General features: G+C 49.4%; 1 protein-coding gene across 2 annotated transcripts in view; it reads right to left on the reverse strand.

The window, feature by feature from the left end:
- PAX5 (paired box 5) overlaps positions 1–22,634 on the reverse strand; it is a 108,396-nt gene that overhangs the window by 52,189 nt on the left and 33,573 nt on the right. For both annotated transcript variants that reach the window (XM_071731808.1, XM_071731809.1), the window contains one exon: positions 18,195–18,370. In XM_071731808.1, coding sequence (XP_071587909.1) covers positions 18,195–18,370 — 176 coding nt within the window. The remainder of the gene's footprint in view (positions 1–18,194; positions 18,371–22,634) is intronic.

A 22,634-nucleotide genomic window follows, 5' to 3' on the forward strand; every position in this document is an offset into this window, starting at 1 on the left:
TCCTGATCCACGAGATGGAGTCTGCAGCTCATGGGGCACAAGTTATTTCTGCCTGTGTTTGTGGACACGGTTTGGTTCAGGATCCCTCACCAGGAGTCAGTGCAAACCTTCTCCTTCTCAAAGCTGCAGCTGAGTCTCTGTCTCAGTCGTCACACATTCCACTGGAATAAATTCTTAATCTTTAAGTTGGTTAACAATGGAGTGCTGATAAAACTCAGCCTTTCCATTGGTAAGTTTTGAGCTGCTGGATGTCAGAGCACCTCAGCCCAATGGGGACCCCAGCACCCTCCTGGAGCAGACCCTCACATCACAGCCCCATCGGGACCCTTCTGCTGACACCCCCCCCCCAAGAGCCTCTCAGGCTGCTGGGGGCTCAGATGTGGCCCCTCCACTGGTGGGAAGGGATGGGGGGGGTGTCTGTTGGGATCCATCCGTGGGAAGCCTGAGCTGCTGCTGGGGAGGTGAAAAAGCAAGAGTTGGGTGTTCAGTACCCTGGAAATTACCTGAAAAATGACTGCCTGGGGTTGTACCACGCACTGCCTCATCAGCATGGAGCACCACTGCCATAGCATGGAGGAGAGAAAACACAGACACGTGAAACCAGGAATATCCAAAAGGAGAGACCAAGAAGGTCCAACCCAAGGGAGAGGCAGGACAGGGTCTGCTGTGCCCCCCTGGGCCCCATCCTGCTCAGCCTGTGGGGACCTGGGACACCCCCTGACAGGCCTTGGGGCTGGCTGGGGGAAGAGAGGGGGTCTCTGGGTGGGGTTTGGTTTTTTTTAAGGATCTGCTCAGCTTCCCAAATCCCACCTGCAGAGCAGCACGAAGGAAACAAAGCCTCCTGTGCCCTTGTGCAGGTGGCACAGGGTGGGATGCAGCATGAGGGTGCTCAGACCATCAGCAGACACCGTGAACAGAGCTGGCAGAGAACCTGGCTTCTCCTCATCCTCAGATCCCTGAGAGGCACACAGCTTGTCCCCATGTCACCAACACCAATCTGTGTCACCAACACCAACCTGTGTCACCAACACCAACCCCGTGTCACCAACACCAACCCCGTGTCACCAACACCAACCCTGTGTCACCAACACCAACCTTGTGTCACCAATAACAGCCCTGTGTCACCAACACCAACCCCGTGTCACCAACACCAAACCTGTGTCACCAACACCAACCCCGTGTCACCAACACCAACCCCATCTCACCAACACCAACCCTGTGTCACCAACACCAACTCCGTGTCACCAACACCAACCCCATCTCACCAACACCAACCTGTGTCACCAACACCAACCCCATCTCACCAACACCAACCCTGTGTCACCAACACCAACCCCGTGTCACCAACACCAACCCTGTGTCACCAACACCAACCTTGTGTCACCAATAACAGCCCTGTGTCACCAACACCAACTCCGTGTCACCAACACCAACTCCGTGTCACCAACACCAACCTGTGTCACCAACACCAACCCCGTGTCACCAACACCAACCTGTGTCACCAACACCAACCCCATTTCACCAACACCAAACCCCCTGCTCACTGCAGCACCCAGGAGGAGCTCACAGGGAGGATCTCCCAAGCCATTGTGCCATAGTGCTTTAAATTTTATAAATAAAGAGAGAAGTGGCACAGCCAGACCCCTCCCCCCCCCCCCCAACAAAGGGAAGGAATCTGTGGGTTCAGATACAGCCCCAGGACCCTCATCCAAAAGCAGCTCTAATTACCTTACCCAGGCTCCCCAAAGGCCAGGGGTGCAGGGATTCTGTGGGAATGGAACCACATTCTACAGGGATGGAAATTCCACTGGAACACCCTCACACTGAAGGGGGAAGAGCATCTGGAAAGGTGGACTGTGCAGACCCTTCTTCCATAATTGACATTACATCCCTGGTGCTGCCCACCAAACCTGCGTGGAGTAAAAGCTGCTGCCATGGACAACTGGGGCCAAACCCGTTTTCCCTTTGTTTTTGGCAGCAGCAGGCTCTTGGCTGTCTCACGGGGCTCAGAAGTTTGATCTCAGTGTTTTTTTCCTTCAGTTTAAGGAGAATTATTTCTGAACCTGCCTCTCACGAAACACGTAGGTTTTTCTCAAAAAAAAAAAAAAAAAGGAAAAAGAAAAAAAAAATTTAGCAGCTGTGCTTCGCTTTTAGCACAAATCCAATTAGGATTGTGCACATCCCCAGAGATTCCTCTGCAGAGAGTGGGAATTAGCTGGTGCACCCTGCCATGAACACTGCTACCCTCATACTTCAGGAGAACTGACCTGTTTTTGACCCAATCTTCAGATTATCTGCATGTAGGAAACGACATGCTACGTTTCACATCTCCACCATGCAGTACGTAAGCAGACACAGCCCTTCTCAGGCTTTCCAAAGGGACCCCCAAGCCCAATCTAAATGCCTGGAATTTACCTGCTGGTTTGGTTGTTTTGTTTTTTTTTTCTTTTATACATATAAATAGCTGGATTTCCATTCAGTCTTTTGTTTCTCATTTTCATTTTGCTCTAATATCTGCATGTAAATGTCTGAAAATAGCATCTGTAATTGAAGATTATGAAGTATAGCCAGCTCCTGACAGGTTGCTAAGGAAGATGGATTATCCTCATTTTTCTGTAAATTTTGTCAATTTTGGAATTCATAAGCTATCAACACTGATCAAAATGTGACCGCACAGCTGTGTCAAGGCGGACGGCTCTCCCCAGCCACGGGGACTCCTTCCTCCTGCCTGCTCACAGCATCCGTGTCCCACACCCCCTTACACCAAAAACAAAAAACAAAACAAAAAAAAAAAAAAAAGAAAAAAAGAAAAAAAATAAAAAAAGAAAAAAAAAATCAAATAACTAAATTGAAAGTACTCAAATTCTCTGGTGCGCCGATTCACATGGCAGAGCGTAATTTATTGCTTGTTCTCCCTTTTTATTTATCCCTAAGTAGTAAACACGATTTCCATTCAGGGGGTTCGTTATGTTCCACTCCTACCAGACAATCACAGCACACTTGAGGCAATTGTTTAGCCTCTTCCTCTCAATTTTCCCATTACTGGGAGTAAGTACTGTTGGGACTCTTTAATAGCCCGACTGCAGCCCATATCAATAACAGATGAGGTTTAATCGTCCAACACAAAAATTATTTAGGCTCAGTAAGGACATTCAATGTCATTTGCATAATGGCATTTCTATCCTGAGCACCTAACCCATCGTGCATAAACAAGGCCCTGGGACCATAAATAATAATAAATCATGACGTCCACGCTGCTCCTGCTGTAATAGGAGCCTCTCTTTGTAGAAATTATTTCAGCAGGAAATGGGCACTGTAATTTTAAAGACATGTGGCATTGCACGGGCCAGTAAATCACACCCGTGTGCACAGGCACGCTCACCCTGCCGTGTGAGCAACAAAACCCCAGCAGAAAGCAGGCCAGGGTGGCTGGGTTTGTGTGTGTGTGTTAGTGTTGGTATTATTCATATTATTTCTTCGTCAGAGGCAGCAGATGAAATAAAAGCAAGGCCCGAGGAGGGTGCGTGGTGTGGGGGTGAGGGGCTCCCACGCTGGCCAGATCCCAGCCCAGATGAATCTGGACCTGCCCTGGAAGGTCTGGTGGGAGGAATGCAGAAACCTGCAGGCACAGGAGATGTTTTCACACCCAGCTTCACCCTCCCAGTCCCAGAGGAAGCCAGCAGGGTCTCTCCCTACTGCCTGGAAAGCAGAAGCCTCCACAAAAAATCCACACGTCATGGACACACACCCACCCCAGGGAGCTGAGGCTTCAGAGTAACACACCCCACCCTGGTGGAAAAAGCAGAAAAACCCAGCACATGACCACTTCACACCATCCATCCCCAGATGTTGCTAAAAAACAGCTGCTCCTCCAGACAGGACCTGGACACCTTCCCCTGCACCCCACAACTACTTCAGCCACAGGAGGATGGAAAATGGACCATCCTCCAACACAGAGGCTCTCCTCTTCCACAGAAGCCTGGGCGAGAAGGGAAAAAAAGGCAACCAGCATCAGAGCCAGGTGTTTCCCTCTGGATAAACACAAGGCAGAAAGAGGAAGGTGCACTGGGAATGTGCATGAACCACAGAATCACAGGATGTCAGGTTGGAAGGGACCACGAGGATCATCTGCTCCAACCCTTCTCATCTTACTGTTCATATGAGATGTCCCAGCACCCTGTTGAGCTGAGACTTTAAACTTCCCTAAGTCTGGGAGTCCACCACTTCCCCTGGGAGACCATTCCAGTGCCTGACTGTCCTCATGGGGAAAAGTTTTCTGTTTACATCAATATCACCAGATTTTCAATCTGTCCTGCTGATGGGCTCCTCACCCTTAAAAGGCTTCAGCCAAACAGAACAACAACCAATTTGTATTTCCAAAAGGCTTTCTGATGGCCTCTCTGAAGGTATTTCACCCCTGAGGACCTTTTCATCACACTCATGTCTCCTGTTCCATCTTGTGCACAATAAACTGGTGTCAGACCAGTATCCTGTGGGACAGCCCCAGCAGCCACAGCCCTGGTGCTGCTGCAGCTCCCGGTGCAGCCAGCACAGAAAGATTCTTTATTGGCTTTGCTGTTCTGTGGCATCTTCCAAAGACCCAGCTGAAACATGCCCTTAACAACTCAAAATCCCCCAAATTTCAGGACATTTTTAAAGTTGAACACAATCACAGACCCTGGGCTCTCCAAAAGGTTTTCACTTTTCCTGCTGATGTCCCTTGGAGCTGGGTGACCCCACGGGGGTCAGGATCCATCTGTTTTCCATTTTGTGAGTGGTGACTTTCCCTACAATGCTGGGTTCCCCATTGAGTCCCCAGCATGGAACTGGCTTCATCAAAAACAAGGAAAAAAAACACAGCCAAAAGCCACAAATAAACAAACAGAATTTGCCGGATTTTGTCTTTCACATCTTCGCTACTACTGAAGGCTGGAAAGAGAAAGGCCACAATATGTCAAGATAAATTATTTATTAGGGTGTATTTCTGGAAAAGCCAACAACGCAGGACAGCCCTTGTTGTCAGAAGGTTTTCCAAGCACTTCCATGTCCCCAGGGGTGTGGGGTTAGGGAGGCAGCAGGTACTGAGCCCTGGGGGTACAATCCATGCTGACACAGGGCAAACCCCTGGCTTGGGCTCCTCAACCAAAGCATTTTGTGGAGCAAACGAGCTGTGCCAGGGGGGCTCTGTGGAAGGCAGGGGTGTGGAGACCCCTCCTCCCCTTCCCTGTGCTGCAGGTGTCCCCTGTGAGAAGGGAAATCCTTGGCAGGGGAAAATCTGGGGAGCAGTGTGGGGCTTCCCTCACCATCCCACTGGGAAAGGGTTAACAGGCACTGAACCCCCCAGTCCCACGAGCAAACCTTGAGCTGCTTTTCCATTTTTTTTGTTAATTAACCAGAACCCCCCAGACAACCAAGCCCACCCAGCAGCAGGTTTGTGGACAGAGGAGCCAGGACCAAGCAGAGGAGGATGAGGAGGATGTGGAGGACGCTGGTCTGCCCCGGGGCGGGAGGAGGCAGGGGAGCATCCCCCACCCCTGCTCAACAACCCTTCCACTCTGCCTGCTCTTCATTTTTGGGTAGAACACCCAGAAATGTCAGAAATAGTCTGCACACTGGTGTGGAGAATGGATCAGAACAGCAGCAGCTGCCCCACACGTGGTGGTACCTATGGGGTGTTGGTAGGAGGTAATGAGGCTGATGGCATCCCCACCACCCTGTACCTCCTCACTGCTGTGAGAGGCTCCAGCAAGGGACCTTCTGTGCAGAAGAATCATCAAAGATGACAGGTTTCATTGAAATACTTCATTTTCTATCAAAACCCTCTCTGCTGGAAGGACAGGCTCAGCCAGACATGTGGTTGTAATAATCATCATTTTGTGGGTACATCCTGGGCTGCAAACATGGTAACCCTCACAGCAAGGAGTCACCACCCAGAGGAACCCACATCCCACCCCACAGCCAATGGTTCCTATGCCAGAGATGTACCTGGGGTGGTTTTTCTAACTTTTCTCTACGGTCTCAAGGACCACAGAGCAACCAGGAACCACCCATGCAAGTGCCATCCACAGGAGCTGCCACAGCACAAACCTCACCACCTGCCAGTGATCCAAAGCCACCCCACAGGCACAGAACCTGCTGACACCTTCCTGTCTACCTTCCTTTTATGCATTATTTAGGAAGGTCTCAGTAACCCTCACGGGGCACAGACGTGGCTGGGCAGAGAACTCCATCTCTCCAGGTACATCTCTACATCTGACTTGTCTGACCAACCCAAATCCTGATGGGACTGAGCCCTGCCTCTCCACAGCTGCCCTCACCCAATTACATTTTCAAGGTGAGGGGAGCAGGGCTGGAACCAACCCCCTGCAAGTTCAGCTGATCTCCTTCCATGAGAATTTCTACCCTCTCAGGTTTAATTTCTCTTTTTCCTCTCAGCAAATTCTGCCACTCCCAGATGTCCTAAGCATCCACCATCCATGTGAGCAGGCAGGAATGTTGGCACCAGCCCGTCTTATTTCCTGCTTATCTCCACACTTGCTTTGTGTCACCACACGGCCACCTCTGCAGTGCTTTCAGCCAACCCCTTCCAGAACAAACTCCCACCCAAACTCATGGCATTCCTCTGAAACCCCACCACCTCCACTGAGAGAGTGGGTCCAGCTCCTGGGCACCCCAGCCCAGCCAGCTCCCCATCCCACCCTGCACACCCCCCAAATTGGGTGCCCCCTCCCACCCCAACCACACTGTTCCCATTTCCATCACAACCACGTGAAGTCTGATGAAGTTTCACCAGAAGAGCTGGAATGAGCAGCAGGCAGGTGGACACTGGGCTCCCAGGATAATCCAGGCTGGAAGGAACCTCCAGAGGTCCTGCAGAGCAGAACCAGCTTCGTGCTGACCAGATCATGGTTTGTCCAGCTGGGAATGGAAAATCACCATGGATGGGGACCACACAGCTTCTCAGGGCACCTCCCCCCTGCCTGCCTGTCCTCAGGGACAAGAGGAGCTCCTCCAAAGCCTCTCCTACATCAGCTCATGCCTGGCCTCCTGCATTCCCTCCATGAGGAGTTTGGGTCCTTGTTTAGCACACAGAGACCTCCAGGTGTGCACCAGACATGCAGTGAACATACTCTGAATGCCCATTTTTGATGACTGAAGTGATGGACAGGTTCAGAGGAATGAGTGCAGAACAGGAGCCATTTCCAAACCAGAAGGTGGAAATTGAATCCCAAAGTATTTTAAGGGTGTGGGATCTGGAGATTTAGTTGGAGCTAAGGGGAGAAGTCTTGTTCCACACTCCAGGGCTGGTACCAAGCCCTTCCACTCAAATATCCTGTGAGCAGCCCAGGCATGAAGCACAGGAACCATCAGGTGTCTGTGCTCACAGGTTTGCCTCTCCCTCTCTTGCAGGGCTCGTGCAGACATAAGGAGGTTGGTCAGTTTTGTTATGATAGAATCTTGGCCAACTGCTGACACTAAGCAAGGTTGCCTTTTCCCACAGAGAAAACCATTTTCAGGACAATTCCAGACCAATTTTTTTTTACCTAAACACACACACACACACAAATGAAATACACGGATGAATCCCTTGCTGTTTTTCCAAGGGACAAAGACTACGTGAGCAATCAAAGTCATCTCACTCACACAGAAGGTATTGGTGCAACACTGGAGACCTGGCAGGTGGCTCATAAAATCACAGCTGGGGCAGAGTCTACTGCCTGACCAGCTCCTGCCCAACATCTGGAACAACAGGCCTCCCATTCCCTGCTGGGGACAGTTCCTGCTGATGTTCCAGTCCTTAAAGGGGACCCCAAAGCAGATGGACCCCTGTTTCCAAGGAGTCCCACGGACAAGATGAGGGGCAATGGGCACAAGTTGCTCCTGGGGAGATTCCCGTTGGACACAAGAGAAAAATTGTTCACCCTGAGGACAGTCAGGCACTGGAGTGGTCTCCCAGGGGAAGGGGTGGATTCCCCCACTCTGGAAAGTTTTAAGTCTCAGTTCAACAGGTGCTGGGACATCTCAGATAAACAATAATATCAGAAGGGTTGGAGCAGATGATCCCTGAGGTCCCTTCAGACCTGACATTCTGTGATTCTATGATCATGACATGAAACCTTGGAAGGAAAGCTCCACTGAAGACCAAGATGTGGGGCTTTGTTTAAAACTTGCTGATATGATAGACCTGGTTCAACTCTCTAAACAAAAAAGCAAGCAAAAAACCCACCCTGCTATTTATCACAAAGCCCCAGAATGAAAAGAAAGACATAAAAATACTCAAAGCCAGCTCCCAGATCGCAATGAAATGTGGACACTTCTGCCTGGATAACAGGAGGAGAAAAAATTTCTTTTATTTCCCACCCCTGTGCCAGACACCTGCCAGGTGTCTGCCAGGAGATCAGCCCCTGCTGGAGGCCATGTTCTGTTGTTGTCACTGAACTGCAGGTGTAAAGCACCCAGATGCAGCCTGGTGATGGGCACAGCATTCCCTATGGTGTCACCCATCAGGAATTCCACCATGGCCATGCCAACCCCACACTCTGCTTCCCAGACCTCAGGGGAGGAAACCACCACACCACATTCCTGCCTCCCCATCCTTCCTCTGGACCCCAAGGAGCCCCCATCCAAGCCTGAACACAGGATTTATATTGTCACCTATGGTCATGACAGCAGCCAGGAGGAGAAAAGGGGTGGTGAGACCCAGGAATGCACAGCAAATCCCAACAGCAGCTGTGGCTGCCCCATCCCTGGCAGTGTTGAAGGTTGGATGGGGCTTGGAGCACCCTGGGCTGGGGGAGGGGTCCCTGACCATGGCAGGGGGGTTGGGACTGGATGAGCTTTAAGGTCCCTTCCAACCCAAACCACTCTTGGATCTTGTGATTCTTGGTGTTTTGTGATTCCCCTCTGTGATGGGGCAAAGGCAGAAGGTGACAAAGAGTCCTCCAGGTACACAGGGACCACCAGCACCAGAGCTGGTCCCCAGACAAAGCCCAAGGTAGGACCAGCACCCACCCAGGGCACAGCACCCAGCACAGCCACAGCCCCCAGGGCATTTCTGGTCCTTCAAAAACCTCCCAGATCCCTGAGGCCCCACATCCCTGTGCTCCTCCAGAGGGGTTTGAAAAAGAGCAGCTGAGAAGCAGGCACAGCCCAGCACCTCCTGTCACCCACTTTTTGATCAGTTTCTGCAGGTTCTGAGTCACTGTAACCTGGCCAAGGTACCCAGGAGGCCAAGAAAAAGGTGGTGGGTTTACTTACACAGCAAGAACCCACATGGTTTGCCTGGCTCCATACCTGAGCATCATACACTGGAAATGCTCCTCACCACATTCTGGAAAAGTTTGCTGCATAAATCCTGAGTCTGGGGGCTGCCCATCACTTCCAGAGGATGAGGAAAAATGGTCATGATCAGCAGGAAGGAGCCCACAGGAAGGGGCATCAAGCTCAGGTAGGGACATGAGGAGGCAGAGGGGGCATCCCTGGGGTCACCCCACCTGAGTGATCCCACCTTGGTCATCCCATCTGGGTCATCTAACTCATAAAAGTCAATTTTCAGCAAGAGACCATGAGACATTTCTTTTCTCCTTTATCATCCCCCTGTGCTGGGCACTGCTGAGGCTGCACCTCGAATCCTGGGGTCAGTTCTGGGCCCCTCAGGAGCAGAAGGAGATTGAAGGGATGGAGAGTGTCCAGAGAAGGGATGGGAAGTGTTAAAGTCTCAGCTCAGCAGGGTGCTGGGACATCTCAGATAAACAATAATAGCAGAGGGGTTGGAGCAGATGATCCCTGAGGTGCCTTCCAACCTGACATCCTGTGATTCTATGATTCTCTCCTTCCAAGTAGCCTCTGAGTCCCTCACAGGACACTGTCCCCACCTCTGCCTCTTCACCAGGTGGTGGGGATGGGCAGCACCAGGAGGGAGCACATCCCCCCAGCACCCAGCACCCCCTCACTGCACACCCAGCACCTCCTCAGGGATCACCTTGAAGGTCTGCAGCAAAGTGCTGTGCTTGGGGCACCAGAGAATCTCAGCACCCATCATGGGGGGTTGGAAGGGATCTCTGGAGATGCTCAGTCCAACCCTCTGCTCCAGCAAGGTCACCCAGGGCAGGTGGCACACCAGGGGATCCAGGTGGGTCTGGAATGTCTCCAGGGAAGGGGATTTTGCAACCCCCCAGGGCAGCCTGGGCCAGGACTCTGCCACCCTTAAAGCAAAGGAGTTTTTTCCAGTACCCCTTGTCCTGTCACTGGGCACCACTGAGAAGAGCCTGGCTGAGAAGAGCCAGCAGTAAGGTATTGATAAGCATTGATAAGGCCCCCCTCAGTCTTTTCTTCTCGAGGCTGATCAGACCCAGGTCTCCCAGCCTGTCCTCACAGAGGTGCTCCAGGCAGCATCCTTTCCAGTAGCTCCTTATCCTTCTTGAGCTGGGGATCCCCAGACTGGGCACAATTCTGATCTGGCCTCAGCAGGGAAGAGCATAGGGGGAGCAGAACCTCCCTCTTCTTCAGGCACCCCAGGATGCCATTGTCCTTCTTTAACTCACACCAGGGCTCCCAGGTCCTCCTGCAGACAGAGCTGCTTCCCAGAAAGTCATCCCCTAACCTGTCCTGGTGCCTGGGTTATTCCTGCCCAGATGCAGGACTCTCCATGGGACTTGCTGGGGTTCCAGGTCCCACTGAGTGGCAGCAGGAGCTCCCTGGAGGATCCCTCACACCTTGGTGTCATGAGCCAGCCTGCTCTGGGGACACTGTCCCTTCATCCAGGTAATTCATGGAGACTTTGGACGAGACTCATCCCAGCACTGACCCTGGGGAACACCACTATCCACAGGCCTCCAGCTGGACTCTGTGCCACCCATCAGAGCCTGCTGGGCTCCAGCACCCAGCTGAGGACAAAGGGAATATTGCTGGGGAACACTGGTGAATGCCCTGAGGAGCTGCAGGAATAACAAGAACTGAGCTAAGAGGACTCACACCTTAACAACCATCCATTCATCTTCTGAAGAGGAACCATGGGAGATAACAAAAGAAACATCATGCCACGGGGTATGAGGCCAGCAGAACCCAACAGAAACTAAAGAGGGCAGTGGGAGATGGAGACCACCAACTCAAGAAACACCCCCTCCTCAGTTAAGACCACTCCTCACTGAACATGCACTTTGATTTAGGAGAACAGAAGCAGGGAGTACAAGTAGCCAGTGAGACTGGCAGCGTAAGGTACTGACCCAAAAAGGAGGATCATGATGCCACTGAATGGGATGAGTATGTGGATTTACCACCCAGCACTCCTTTCTTCACAAACCAGGAATAAATAAGGACCTCAGCTCTGTGTGCAGTTGGGTTATCACACTCTGGGTAAACAGACCCCCTCTGGGGGCTACACAGCCCACCCTCAGCCCCTGAGCTCCCCTGGTCCATGCCACCCTCCTGCCTTGCTGCTCACCAGATCTTCCTCACCCAACCAACTCTCCTGTCTCCTGTTGGACAGGACAGGTCAGTACAGCCAAGGGCCACCAAAGGGCCAGAGGGCCACCTGGAGCAGGAGACCCCCAGGCCAGCAGTGTCCATGTGGCCCCAGGAGCTGTGTCACCCCTGCAGCCCCCGTGTGCTGCTGTCCCTGCCTGCCCGGACCCCGCGCCCTTTCCATTCCCGACCCGTATTGATCTGCTGGCAGCAATGGGCTGGATAATTAGCCAGGAATTAGGGTTTCTATTACAGCCAGGAGGCTGCCCCAGCTGATTTATCACCTGAATAATTTACTGTGATTGAAAGGAAATTAAAATGAACTCCATTTGACAACTGTGCGCTTTTATGGGCTTTAGTGAAGACTCAAAAGCCAAATTAATAGCCTGGTGTTGTTTAATAGTCTGCTGAGAGTAAATATGGGGAGGTTTTTCCTCTCCTGATGTGCTCTCTTCTGCTGGATTTTAGAGCTGTTTTTCTTCCCCTCCCACCAATAAAGCCACAGAGTGGATCAGAGGTTTCAGCTGAAGAGCCCATCCAGCTGCCAGCCCTGCCTGTCCAGGAGACAGACTGATGCCAAACTACACTTTGGCTTTGTCTTTTTTTTTTTTTTTTCTGTGCCTTTGCCTTTTTTTAGGTTTTTTTTTCCCATTTCCATGCCCATGTGCTGAGCCACGTGTCACTATTCTGCTTCCCTCTCTAACTTGCCCTTTGCTTGCACCACGTGTCAGACAAGCTATGGGCAGGAGCTTGCATTTACACACTCAAACCACTTCTGCAGGTGCAGATCAAGAAAAGATTTGGCTCTGAACATGCAAACACAGCCACGAGTTGATGCCATAATTTTCACTGTTACCAGACAACATGAAGTTTTGGGAAGACACAAGCTCATGAACTTCTCATTGCAAGCCTGAGGGTATTTTAAGAAGATCCTGAGCAGTCACTGTCCACCCAAAGGTGCTGCCCCTTGGGGAAAAAAAAACTATCATTCCCACAAACAGAAAAACAAGTCACACACTCTGCCTTTAGCTGAGTTTTCCTGATATTTTTTCTTTTTTCATCTGACAGGTTTCTGAGTTGGACCCTTTACTCCAGCACTGCCAGGGGGCTGTGCAGCTCCATGCTCAGGGGCTGCATTCCCATGGGCACAACACACAGCACAGCTCCACTCACTGGAAAACAAACCACAATACCCCACCCCATGAAAGTCAAACATGGCAACTTTTGAGAGGATTTATGCCCCTCTCTTGGTCAGTTCTTGAGAGAACTTCATCAGAACTCTCTGCCCAGTAGGCAACTGTAGTTTGAATTTGTGCCATTTTACCAACTTTTTCCATCTTACAGAATCACAGAATCACCACAGTTGGAGAAGACTTCTAAGAACAACAAGTCCAGCTGTCAACATCCCCCTGAATAAAATACAAGTACCAGTATCTGTGCCACCCCCAGGCCATGTCCTGAGGTACCTCATCTACATGGATGTTTGAACACCTCCAGGGATGGTGACCCCACCACCTCCCTGGGCAGCCCACTCCCACACCTGACCACTCTCTCAGTAAAGAAATTCTTCCTTATATCTCTTCTAAACCTCCCTGGTGCAGCTTCAGGCCATTTCCTCTGGTCCTGTCAGTGTTCACTTGAGAGAAGAGCCCAGCACCCACCTCCCTGCAGCCTTTCAGAGCTGCAGAGAGCAGTGAGGTCTCCTCTCAGCCTCCTCTTCTCCAAACTGAACATTCCCAATTCATCCCCAATTTATCAGTAACCTTTTGAGGTTCACTACTTATCCAGATCCTACTCCCCTGTGCTTATCTCCAGATCCAGAGGTATCTGCCCTGCACATCATGTGTTGGTTACCTGGTTCCTAAGCCCAGAATATTCCCAGTATTATCTGGAAAAGAACAGATGCTCAGTGCAGTTCTAGCTAAAAGCACCAGGAAAGCATCAGCCAAGGCCTGGGAATTTCCTCCTATTAGTGACAGGCAGTTCCCTTCCAAGCCCGTGACCTACAGAGTGCTGAATCTGGTCACATCATGTTATGCCTCATTATGGCCCTGATCTAAAGTCTATTGGAGTCAATAGAAATATTCCTCTTGGCTTCAATGAGTATTCGATTGGACCCATGTGTGAAGCTGAAAATGCAAGAGAATCCATTTCTGCTGCAGACAGGAATCTGGCACTGGTAATTCTCCTCTTTATTCCAAGGAAATGAATGCACTGCCTCTCCTGTCGAGCCCACCCTGCCGTGTATCCTTCATCCCAAGGTTTTTCCCCTGTAGAGGCATTAATCCCACCAGCAGGATGTCAGTCTGCAAGCCCCAGGCCCCTGTCTGCTCCCATGGGGATTTCCTGCACCAACCCCTCACATCTGCCCCTGGCTCACATCTGCTTCCCAAGGTTTCACAGAATAATTTGGGTTGGAGGGGACCTCTCAAGGCCATCTAGACCCCATCTCTGGGATGTCTCCATCCATGTTTTAAGTGGCCACCTGGGTGGCTTCCCAAGGAGCTGGGATTGGTCCCCATTGTCCCTCATGGGACTCTCTGCAGTGCAGAGGAGTTTGCTCCATACAGACAGCTCCTCCAGCTCCTCCAACTCCTCCAGCTCCTCCAGCAGGATGTTTCTAATGGGAGAGCTGCTGTGAACTGCCCTGCTCTCTGCAGCAGCTCTGTGCATCACAAGGATGTGGTGTGAGCTTCAGCTCTGTACAAAATATGGATTGTGGGTGCAGTGACCATGAATGGTGGAACTTTGCCTGTGACAGGGGCTGGCTGGGAGGACGGTGTCCAGCTCAGGACAAGGAAAAAGCCACTCCTTGTGTCCTCAGCTTTGCATTTTGAATGCCAACTGTGCAAGGAACATGGGCAGCCATCCCCAAGGGCAGAGCCAAGAGCAGGGGGAGCCTGCGGACACCACGGGGATTGGAGAGAAGAAGCTGCTGCCCACCCAGGAGGCAGAGCTGTGATAGTTTTCCTTCTCTGGGACCTGAAGAGTGAGTGATGTTCAAGCTGTGGGGTTTGCAAGAGCTGGGGGGCTGGTAGAACCCCATCAGAACAATGCAATGGTGGTGGAGCAAACACCACAATCTGTGTCCAGAAACACTCCAAAACAGTTTTCCATGAGCAAAACAATCAAAGGCTGTTTAAAAAAATATTAGTACAAAAGGGCATAAAGATGAAGGAAGGGAATTAATTTTATCAGTGGATCCATGTTTACAGAAAGCTTCTATCAGGGGCCATGTCAGCCAGCATGCTCCTGGGGTTCTGCCTTCACACCCTGGTTACTGATCCACAACCTACAGTCACAGACCACAGAATGGTTTGGGTTGGAAAGGACCCCAAAGCTCATCCAGTCCCAACCCCCCTGCCATGGTCAGGGACCCCTCCCCCAGCCCAGGGGGCTCCAAGCCCCATCCAACCTTCAACACTGCCAGGGATGGGGCAGCCACAGCTTCTGGGGGCACCCAGGGGCTCAGCACCCTCACCCCAAAGGATTTCTCCTCTCCATCTCCCCTCTTGCAGCTCCAAACCCTTCCCCCTCGGAGGCTCCCATCCCTCCAGGCCCTTGTCCCAAGTCCCTCCCCAGCTTTCCTGGAGCCCCTTCAGGACCTGGAAGGTGCTCTAAGGTCTCCCTAAAGCCTATTTTTTTTGTTTGTTTGTTTATTTGCACAGCTCATGGGCAGGTCCCACACATCTCCTGCAGAGTCCACAGCTCTGGGCACAGGATGGGGCACATCCAGGAGGAGGATCCCCCCTGCCCCCCCAGGCACTGCCCCACACAACATTTGTTACACAAACCCACCACAAGACCCCTGCCTCAGCCCATGCACACCAAGGGCGTTGCTTCTGGAGAAGGAACTGGCTGGTATTTTATTTTTCTGTTGCAGCCCAGCAGTTGCCTCTTCCCTTGGCATTGCCTGAGCCCCTCCCCAAGGACTCCCCATGGGCCTCCCTGTGGAAGGCACAGCTCACAGGAGGTGAGAAAACTCAGAGGATGCTTTAAGGTGAGAAATAACTCCTGAGCCTCCACTGTACACTGAGGGAAACATTAAAGGTGGAAAAGAAAAGGAAATGGGGTGGAAGGACTCGAAGCTGTGGTGAGCAGTCACAGCCCATCAGCACATCTGCTGCTCAGGGGACACCTCTCACCAGGCAAGCCAAGGTGATGCCCAGAGAACACATCAGGAGGACTCTGGGGTGCAAATGCCCCATGCCCCAGACCACAATTCTCCATGGCCATGGGACCGTCCCCAGTGCATCAGCCAGGAGGAGGAGGAGAGCAACAGAAGAGGGAGGAAAAGGAACATCCTCGTCCAGAGAACAGCAATTCCTCCAGCAAAATATCCAGAGCAGGTGAACAGCCCAGGGGCATCTACATGGTTCTGAGCCCAGGAAAAATGAGTGATATTCTACTGGCTGCTACTGGACCAAGTTCCAAATAAAACAGATAAGCAGTGGGTCAGCAGCTCCTACTAGACTTCTCCTCACATTATCCCTATGGGGAGGAGAACCTTTTCCTGATTTTCCTCTACAGAAATAGCTCAGGCTCCCAGACATCCCCTGCTGACTTGGCCTTTACAACACAGTTCTGGGTTCAGCATCAAGTGGGACAGCCAGATTGAGGGGCAGGTCCTGATTTACTACCACTAACTCCAGGGTTAACTCTGTTTTTTCAGTCCACCTCATCCATGTTCTCAGTATCTTCTCTGTCACTGACTTACTTGGCCTTACTAAGGGGTCCAGACAGCTTCTCCAGTGAAGCATCAGGACAGCTTTGATGGACCCTTCCAAAGAGGTAAAACCTGACTGCTTTGGTAAGGGCTGAGCTCACACCAGAACAAGTCACACAGACCACATGCAGTGGTGGCAAAGTTATGCAGCAAACCCAACCCCAAAGAGCCACCTCTGGGGCATTCAGCCATGGCCCAGCCTCCCAAAAGCAAACAGCAAAGTTCCAACCTATACAAAACCAGAACTCCACTTGTAATTAAGCTGTAAAAATGCCCAGGCAGAGCAGTTCTGCTAAACATCCTCTGCACACCATAACAGCACATTTCTCAGCTTCTATTTGACTTGTCAGAACAGGCAGAGAGTGCCCTGACAGCCAATTCTGGTCACCCAGGGATATCCCTGCTCCACCAACAGCAGAACATCCGTGTTTGACAGTCAGCATAACACCCCAGCAGCATCCTCATCCAATTCTCCCGATCTTCCTACCAAACAAGTAAAATTTACCTCTGGTAAGGATTCACTCACTGCTGGATTGTCTCCCCAGAGCCACAGCTCTGCATGACTCAGAGGTTTCAGAACACAGAATAAACGGACCTCTTCCATCACTGCTCTCCTTGTAATGACTTTTTTTGGCATGTAAAGCTTTCCCGGGGGTCAGAGCTGACACCACACCGCTTCCAAGTGACCAGGAGGGAAAGGCTCACTGCCAGAGCTGGAGCAGTGCCGGTCCTCTCCAGCATCATCCCTGTTCAGATGGGACAGCCACCATCTAGTGGTACGTGGAGGCCATTTCACCTTCCAGAGACACCACCTCTGCCGAACCAGGTTTGGTTTGGTTTGGTTTGGTTTGGTTTGTTTAAAAAAAAAATAAACAAAACACGACAAAACAAAACCTGAAATTGACCTCAGCATCTGCCCCATCTTTCTTCCAGATCGAGCTCAGATCTGCAGAGTTCCTCCATCAACACAACCCAAGGAGACCCCAAAACCAGCTGAAGCTGATGAAAAACAAACAGCTCCAAGAACAAAATAGCAAATCACAGATGGGAGCTTAAAGGCAAGAAATGTTTCTAGTCTAGAGTATGACTTCCAGCATTAAGTAATTTATCAAAATATTTATACCAACGCATATTTCTCAACGAGAGACATAATGGTATATACCACCAGGAGACAACCTCCAGTGGCCTTCCACTCAGATTCCTCCAAGGGAAATCAGTGTCTGCAGTTTGAGAGTCCATCCAGCCTGCTAAAAAGCAGGTCTGATATTACAGAAACTGAAGATTAATGGTCAGACACATCATTAAGAAGCAAGCTACACCCCTCCTGATGTGACAGCAGCAGCATATGCATTTCCACCTTCCCCTCAGCAGCAAAATTAAAGGCTGATGCTCTGGAAGAACACAGACACACAGGTCATCAATTTTTTTTTTCTTTTTGCATATTCTTCTGTATTGCACCTGCAAAATTGAACTTCCCCAAAATTAGTGCCAAGTCCTTCTCAAACACACTGCTAATCTGGAGGTGCAACTAATTTAGCTTCAGATACTAATTGGGTGTTTCTCTCAGCAAATGGCCAATTACATGCCTAATAAGCCATTTCTGGACACAAAAATCTAATTTGTGTGCACAATCACACTAACTATGAACCAAAATTAGGCACTGAATTTTGCAAGTCTTCTCCTTGTTACCTGCACAGCCTGCTCTTGATCTAACAAAAGCACCAGAAGCTGTGACGCCCTTTAAGGACTCATTTGATCTAACTGGCTCAGAACAGGTGTAATTTCATACCCAAACACTTCCTAATGTTTACACAATGAGTGTTTTCCTTCTTTTTTTTTTTTTTTTTTTTTTCAGTCTTTAAGGCTAGCATGCATTCAGCTGGCCATGCCAGGGAAAGCGGAGAGAGTTCTCAGAGACTCTGGGAAGTGTTTGGTGATGTCCACCAAGCAGACCTCTGCCAACAGAAAGCACATCTGGAAGACACTGAATGTTTGCTGGTAGTACCTGCTCTGGCTTGATGGGCTCAGTGGTTGTGAAGATGTCAGAATAATGTTGCCTCTCGAAGACTCTGTCCAAGACTTCTAGCTGCTGCTGGGTGAAGAGGTCTCCTCGCATCTGCTTCCGGAGAAAATCTCTGCCTGGGAGAGAATGGCCATTTGGTACTGGAGATTCCTGAATGCCTTTCAAGAAAGAAAGAAGACAGAGAGTGAGTAGGCATAGCAATGATGAGACCAGCATGAGTCCCATTTTATCTCTTGAACAGAGGTGGGTACCAGCCTGAGGACACCACGAGGACTCTGAGGCTATGAGCAAGACACACGCTGCCAGGAGATGCTCTGACCAGGCTCCCATTGACCAGCCCTCAACACAATTTCCCATCAGTGATGTCACACACTAATTACAGGCAGGACAGAGGATAATGGTGACATCTTTACAGCCACCACTTTTACACCGACACCCAAGAACCTGTCTGGCCCATGGTCTGGATACAGGAGGACACAGGAGGACAAATGCAACACCCGATGCTACAGGCAACTTGCACTCCCCTGGCACTGCAATTTCTGTTGCTGTTTCTTAAGCTTTTTGGTATGAGGAAAGCCTGGGCTCCAAGGCACATTCTTCTCCCTTTTTCCTCTGGCAGACACTTTTAACAGAAGTCCACAAGTTTGAAAAATGTCTAGATGGGCAGTTCAGGGGCTTGTTTCAATTTGCTCTTTGCAGATTCACAGTGGTTTTCTACTTTTCCTTCACCTGTCAGTGCCAGAAATGTGTCTTTCCTGCACAGAAAGCTGAGGTCTGCAGTATTCCCAGGACTCGAGAAGGTGGAACTCCAAAAACAACAGTAAATATCAGATTTCCTCTCCAGATGGCAACACCACACAAGACAGAGGGAGGAAACATTTTAAAAATAGAACCTCACTGCCAAGGGAGCTTTTGAGGAGCTCGATTCCAATGCATCCTTAACAAGAAGTTTCCTGAGTGCTGCAGTCTCACTGCCCAACAGAGGTAACGTCACTCAGTCTGCTCCAGGTTTTTTGGTGGCAGGCAGAGAGGCAGACAGGGCTGCTCACAAAGGAATGCTGATTTTAGGTCATCCTTCAGCAGGGATGGATTTTGCAGGAAGCAAAAGTGTATCCAGAAAACCAGGTGGCTCTAAGATAGATCTCAAACAGGGCAGCTGACACAGAGAAATACTTCCTCATGCTGCTCTCTGTAACAAACTGTTTGATGTCAGCAGCTAATGCTGGATGCTTCCTTCTGAATTTTAGTTCAGTGATGTAAAGCAAAATCATGTATATGATGTTGGTTTTTGTGGGGTGTGAGGACATGTTTATTCCACACAGGAAAAAAAAGAACCAAAACCCTGACCCTGTTCCCTGATTGGAAAATCTAAGCATGTGTACTGAGCAGTGAACAAAATAAAAAGGGAAATAAGAGAACAGTGTATCTTTAAGTCTCTTTTTTTGTGGAATTTTTTTATTTGTTTGTTTTGTTTTGTTTTGTTATACCATTCTAAATCAAATACCTAATAGACCTAGTGCTGGGTTTAGTCAACCATGGCTTATAAAATTAAAATTCTGGTTGCTAGCTGCATGGTAGCAAAAGGCCAGGGAGACCCCATCTTCAGAGCATGGAAATGTTGGCTTTACATTTCAGGTTAAACTAATGTTATTCACCATTTGGCATCAAAGTGAAAGCTGTGTGCAGTTTTAGCCTGAAGGGTGTGAAAATAGGGAGTGAAAAGATTCAAGAGCATCCAGTGCTGTTGGGAGAGGAGAGGAGAGGAGAGGAGAGGGGAACCACCTGCACCCAACTCTCCATCACTATGAACCCAAAAGTTCTTGAAGGTCTTCAGGCTGCATTTGGCTGTTAGCATTATATAAATGTGAGATAATTACCATTAGCATTAAGCATTGTTTGAGTACACTCGAGTATCTTCGATAATTAAAATACTGTTGGCAGGTTTGAAACACTTGGGCTTGTAAATAGGCTCCAGGGAGTGGTAAAAACATTTTTCATATAATCAATGCCTCCACCTAGGAGGGTTATGTTTTGTTGACAGCAGCACTTCGTGTGTACCTACCCACCCTGCAAAAACAACTGGTTCCCAGCCCAACAGCATCTTTCCAGAAATACCAATGGAAAGCATGGATGTGACACCCTCCCTAGAGCAGGAAAATGGTCATTCCTCTCAGATGTGGGGGATTTGGACCGGGACACATCCTGGCTCTGCTCTCACCATGGGGCAGTGCCCAGGTGCAGGGCAGATCCATCACTGCTGACTCCGATCTGACACCTCCACCTGCACCTTCCCCAGGAGATGGTTTCACACCAAAATCTGAGCTCTCTTGTGAGCACAGGGTGGGCTCACATCTCACGTTAACATTTTGCACCACACACCACAGCAGCCCAGGAAGAGCCAGGCACAGAGCAGCTCTGCCTCTAAGCAGAGGCACCATGCATGGCCTTGCTGCCAAACACTGCCTGAACTGTCTGGATTTCATCCACAAACACTGTGTCTGCACTTACTGAGGGCAAGTTATCTTCTGGGTGCATAAGCAAATGGCAAGAGCAATTTAAAGATCTCTGTGAATTGTGATCTCACTTTTGTTTGGTTGGTTTTTTGTTGGTTTTTTTTTTAGCATAGGTTCATGGTTGGATATGTGTCTGTGACGTGTTTACTGAAACAGCAGGACAGTGTCTAGAATTGCTAAGTATGCCTAAAATAGATTTTGAGCAATACTCACCAGGAAACTCACTCAATTTAAAACAGCTTTTTGCTTATACATTTCTAAGAATAATGGGCCAAAATAAGCAGAACAAGTGACCTTGGGCCCTATCTTCACAAAACACTAGAGAATGTTTAAAAGCCATAGTATTAGGAAAAAAGGGTAAGATCAACTCCACCTTACCTTTTTTCATTCAGACAGGGACAACAGCACAATTTAGTTATAAAATGTGACTGTGAACGGCACAGGACAGACCCTCCCCTGGTCTCAATGGGCACAGCTCTGCTTGAGGGTCTCAGCCCAGTGCTGGTGGCTGAGAAATTGGTGCCATCCACAAATTCAGCTGGGATAATATTCCCACTATTATCAGTGATAAGGATGTTCCATGAAGTGCACACCTCTGTGCACATCACCCTGATGCAATGCTACAGAAAAAGAGAATCCTTTGGCTTCAGGTTTTCCAGTTATTGTTTTGTTTTGCTTTGTTTTGTTTTGTTTTTGAACAATGTGGCTTTACAGGGTTAATAAAGGAAGAAAACAGATAGTACCATGAACAGCCCATATTCATAAAGGACATGGTTTCTGTCTCTAATTTGCACTGTCCAACTTCATTACCTGGTATCATACCTAATTACTCCACCTTATAGGGAAATTCAGACTAATTAGGAAGGATGTTATTCACCACATTTAAAACATTATGAAGCAAATGAAATATTACCAGGAGGCAAAAAGGTGATTTGTTCCCTTGTAGCATGCCTGTAAATTAGTCCAGAGAAGATAAAGACTTTGTTCAGTTGCCATTTGGAAGGCTTTGTTTTAAACACAAACTGAATTTTTGTGGCACCTTTTCAGGATCGTGTGCGTTTGGCAGCCAGCAGCCTCACGCTCTTCCCAGTGAGATGCCACTTTTGGGACTGCACAGAGGGTGAGAGATCTTTACATGCACACTATCCGAGTTTTCTAAGCACTGTTATTTATTTTTTCCAAAGGACAGTGCCACTAAAAAGAAGCTTTATATTTTGAAGTATATATAGCTGATCATCGCGCAAATATTTTCAGGAGAAATCACTATATTTCACAAAGATGGGTATGGGCTTCACCGTATATCAAAGTGAGAAACAGGGGAAAAAAAAGATAAATCATCAGAGATCCAAAAATACTTTTCATTTGGAGAAGATATCAGGCCATTTCGATGGCACTGATGGAGTCTCTGCTCTGTCTCCATTACCCACTGAAGGCAGCCGGAGCCAGGAGCTGACTGCGCTAGATTATATTCCCTATAAGATGGTCACCAATATATATATATATGATCTTCAACCTCTATTGATTGACCAATTTCACAAGCAAAGACTGGTGAAATGAAGCTGAAATGAACATCATGCTTTAACTCATTGAACCCATCAGGCCTGAGTTAATCTCACTGCCCACTGTCTCTGATAGAATTCAATTGATCAATCATGTTTCAGTGATAGTACCATTTCAGTGGCTTATTGCTTCTTCATTTCAAGGCTTGACCTGTTAGATACACTTGGGCCAGCTCTGCTCCTCCTGGAGACACGGACACCAGCTGACAGCATCACATTGTCCTGCCTACAGCTCAGAAAAACAAGGGGGGGAAGGTTGTTGCTGAACACTCCCACCTTTGCATTCTGTTTTTATGGGTATTTTACTGATTTCTCCATGGGGATGGTGGGAGGACACCAGCAGCCCAAGT

This window comes from Heliangelus exortis, chromosome Z (genome assembly GCF_036169615.1).
Source record: "Heliangelus exortis chromosome Z, bHelExo1.hap1, whole genome shotgun sequence".
NCBI lineage: Eukaryota > Metazoa > Chordata > Aves > Apodiformes > Trochilidae > Heliangelus > Heliangelus exortis.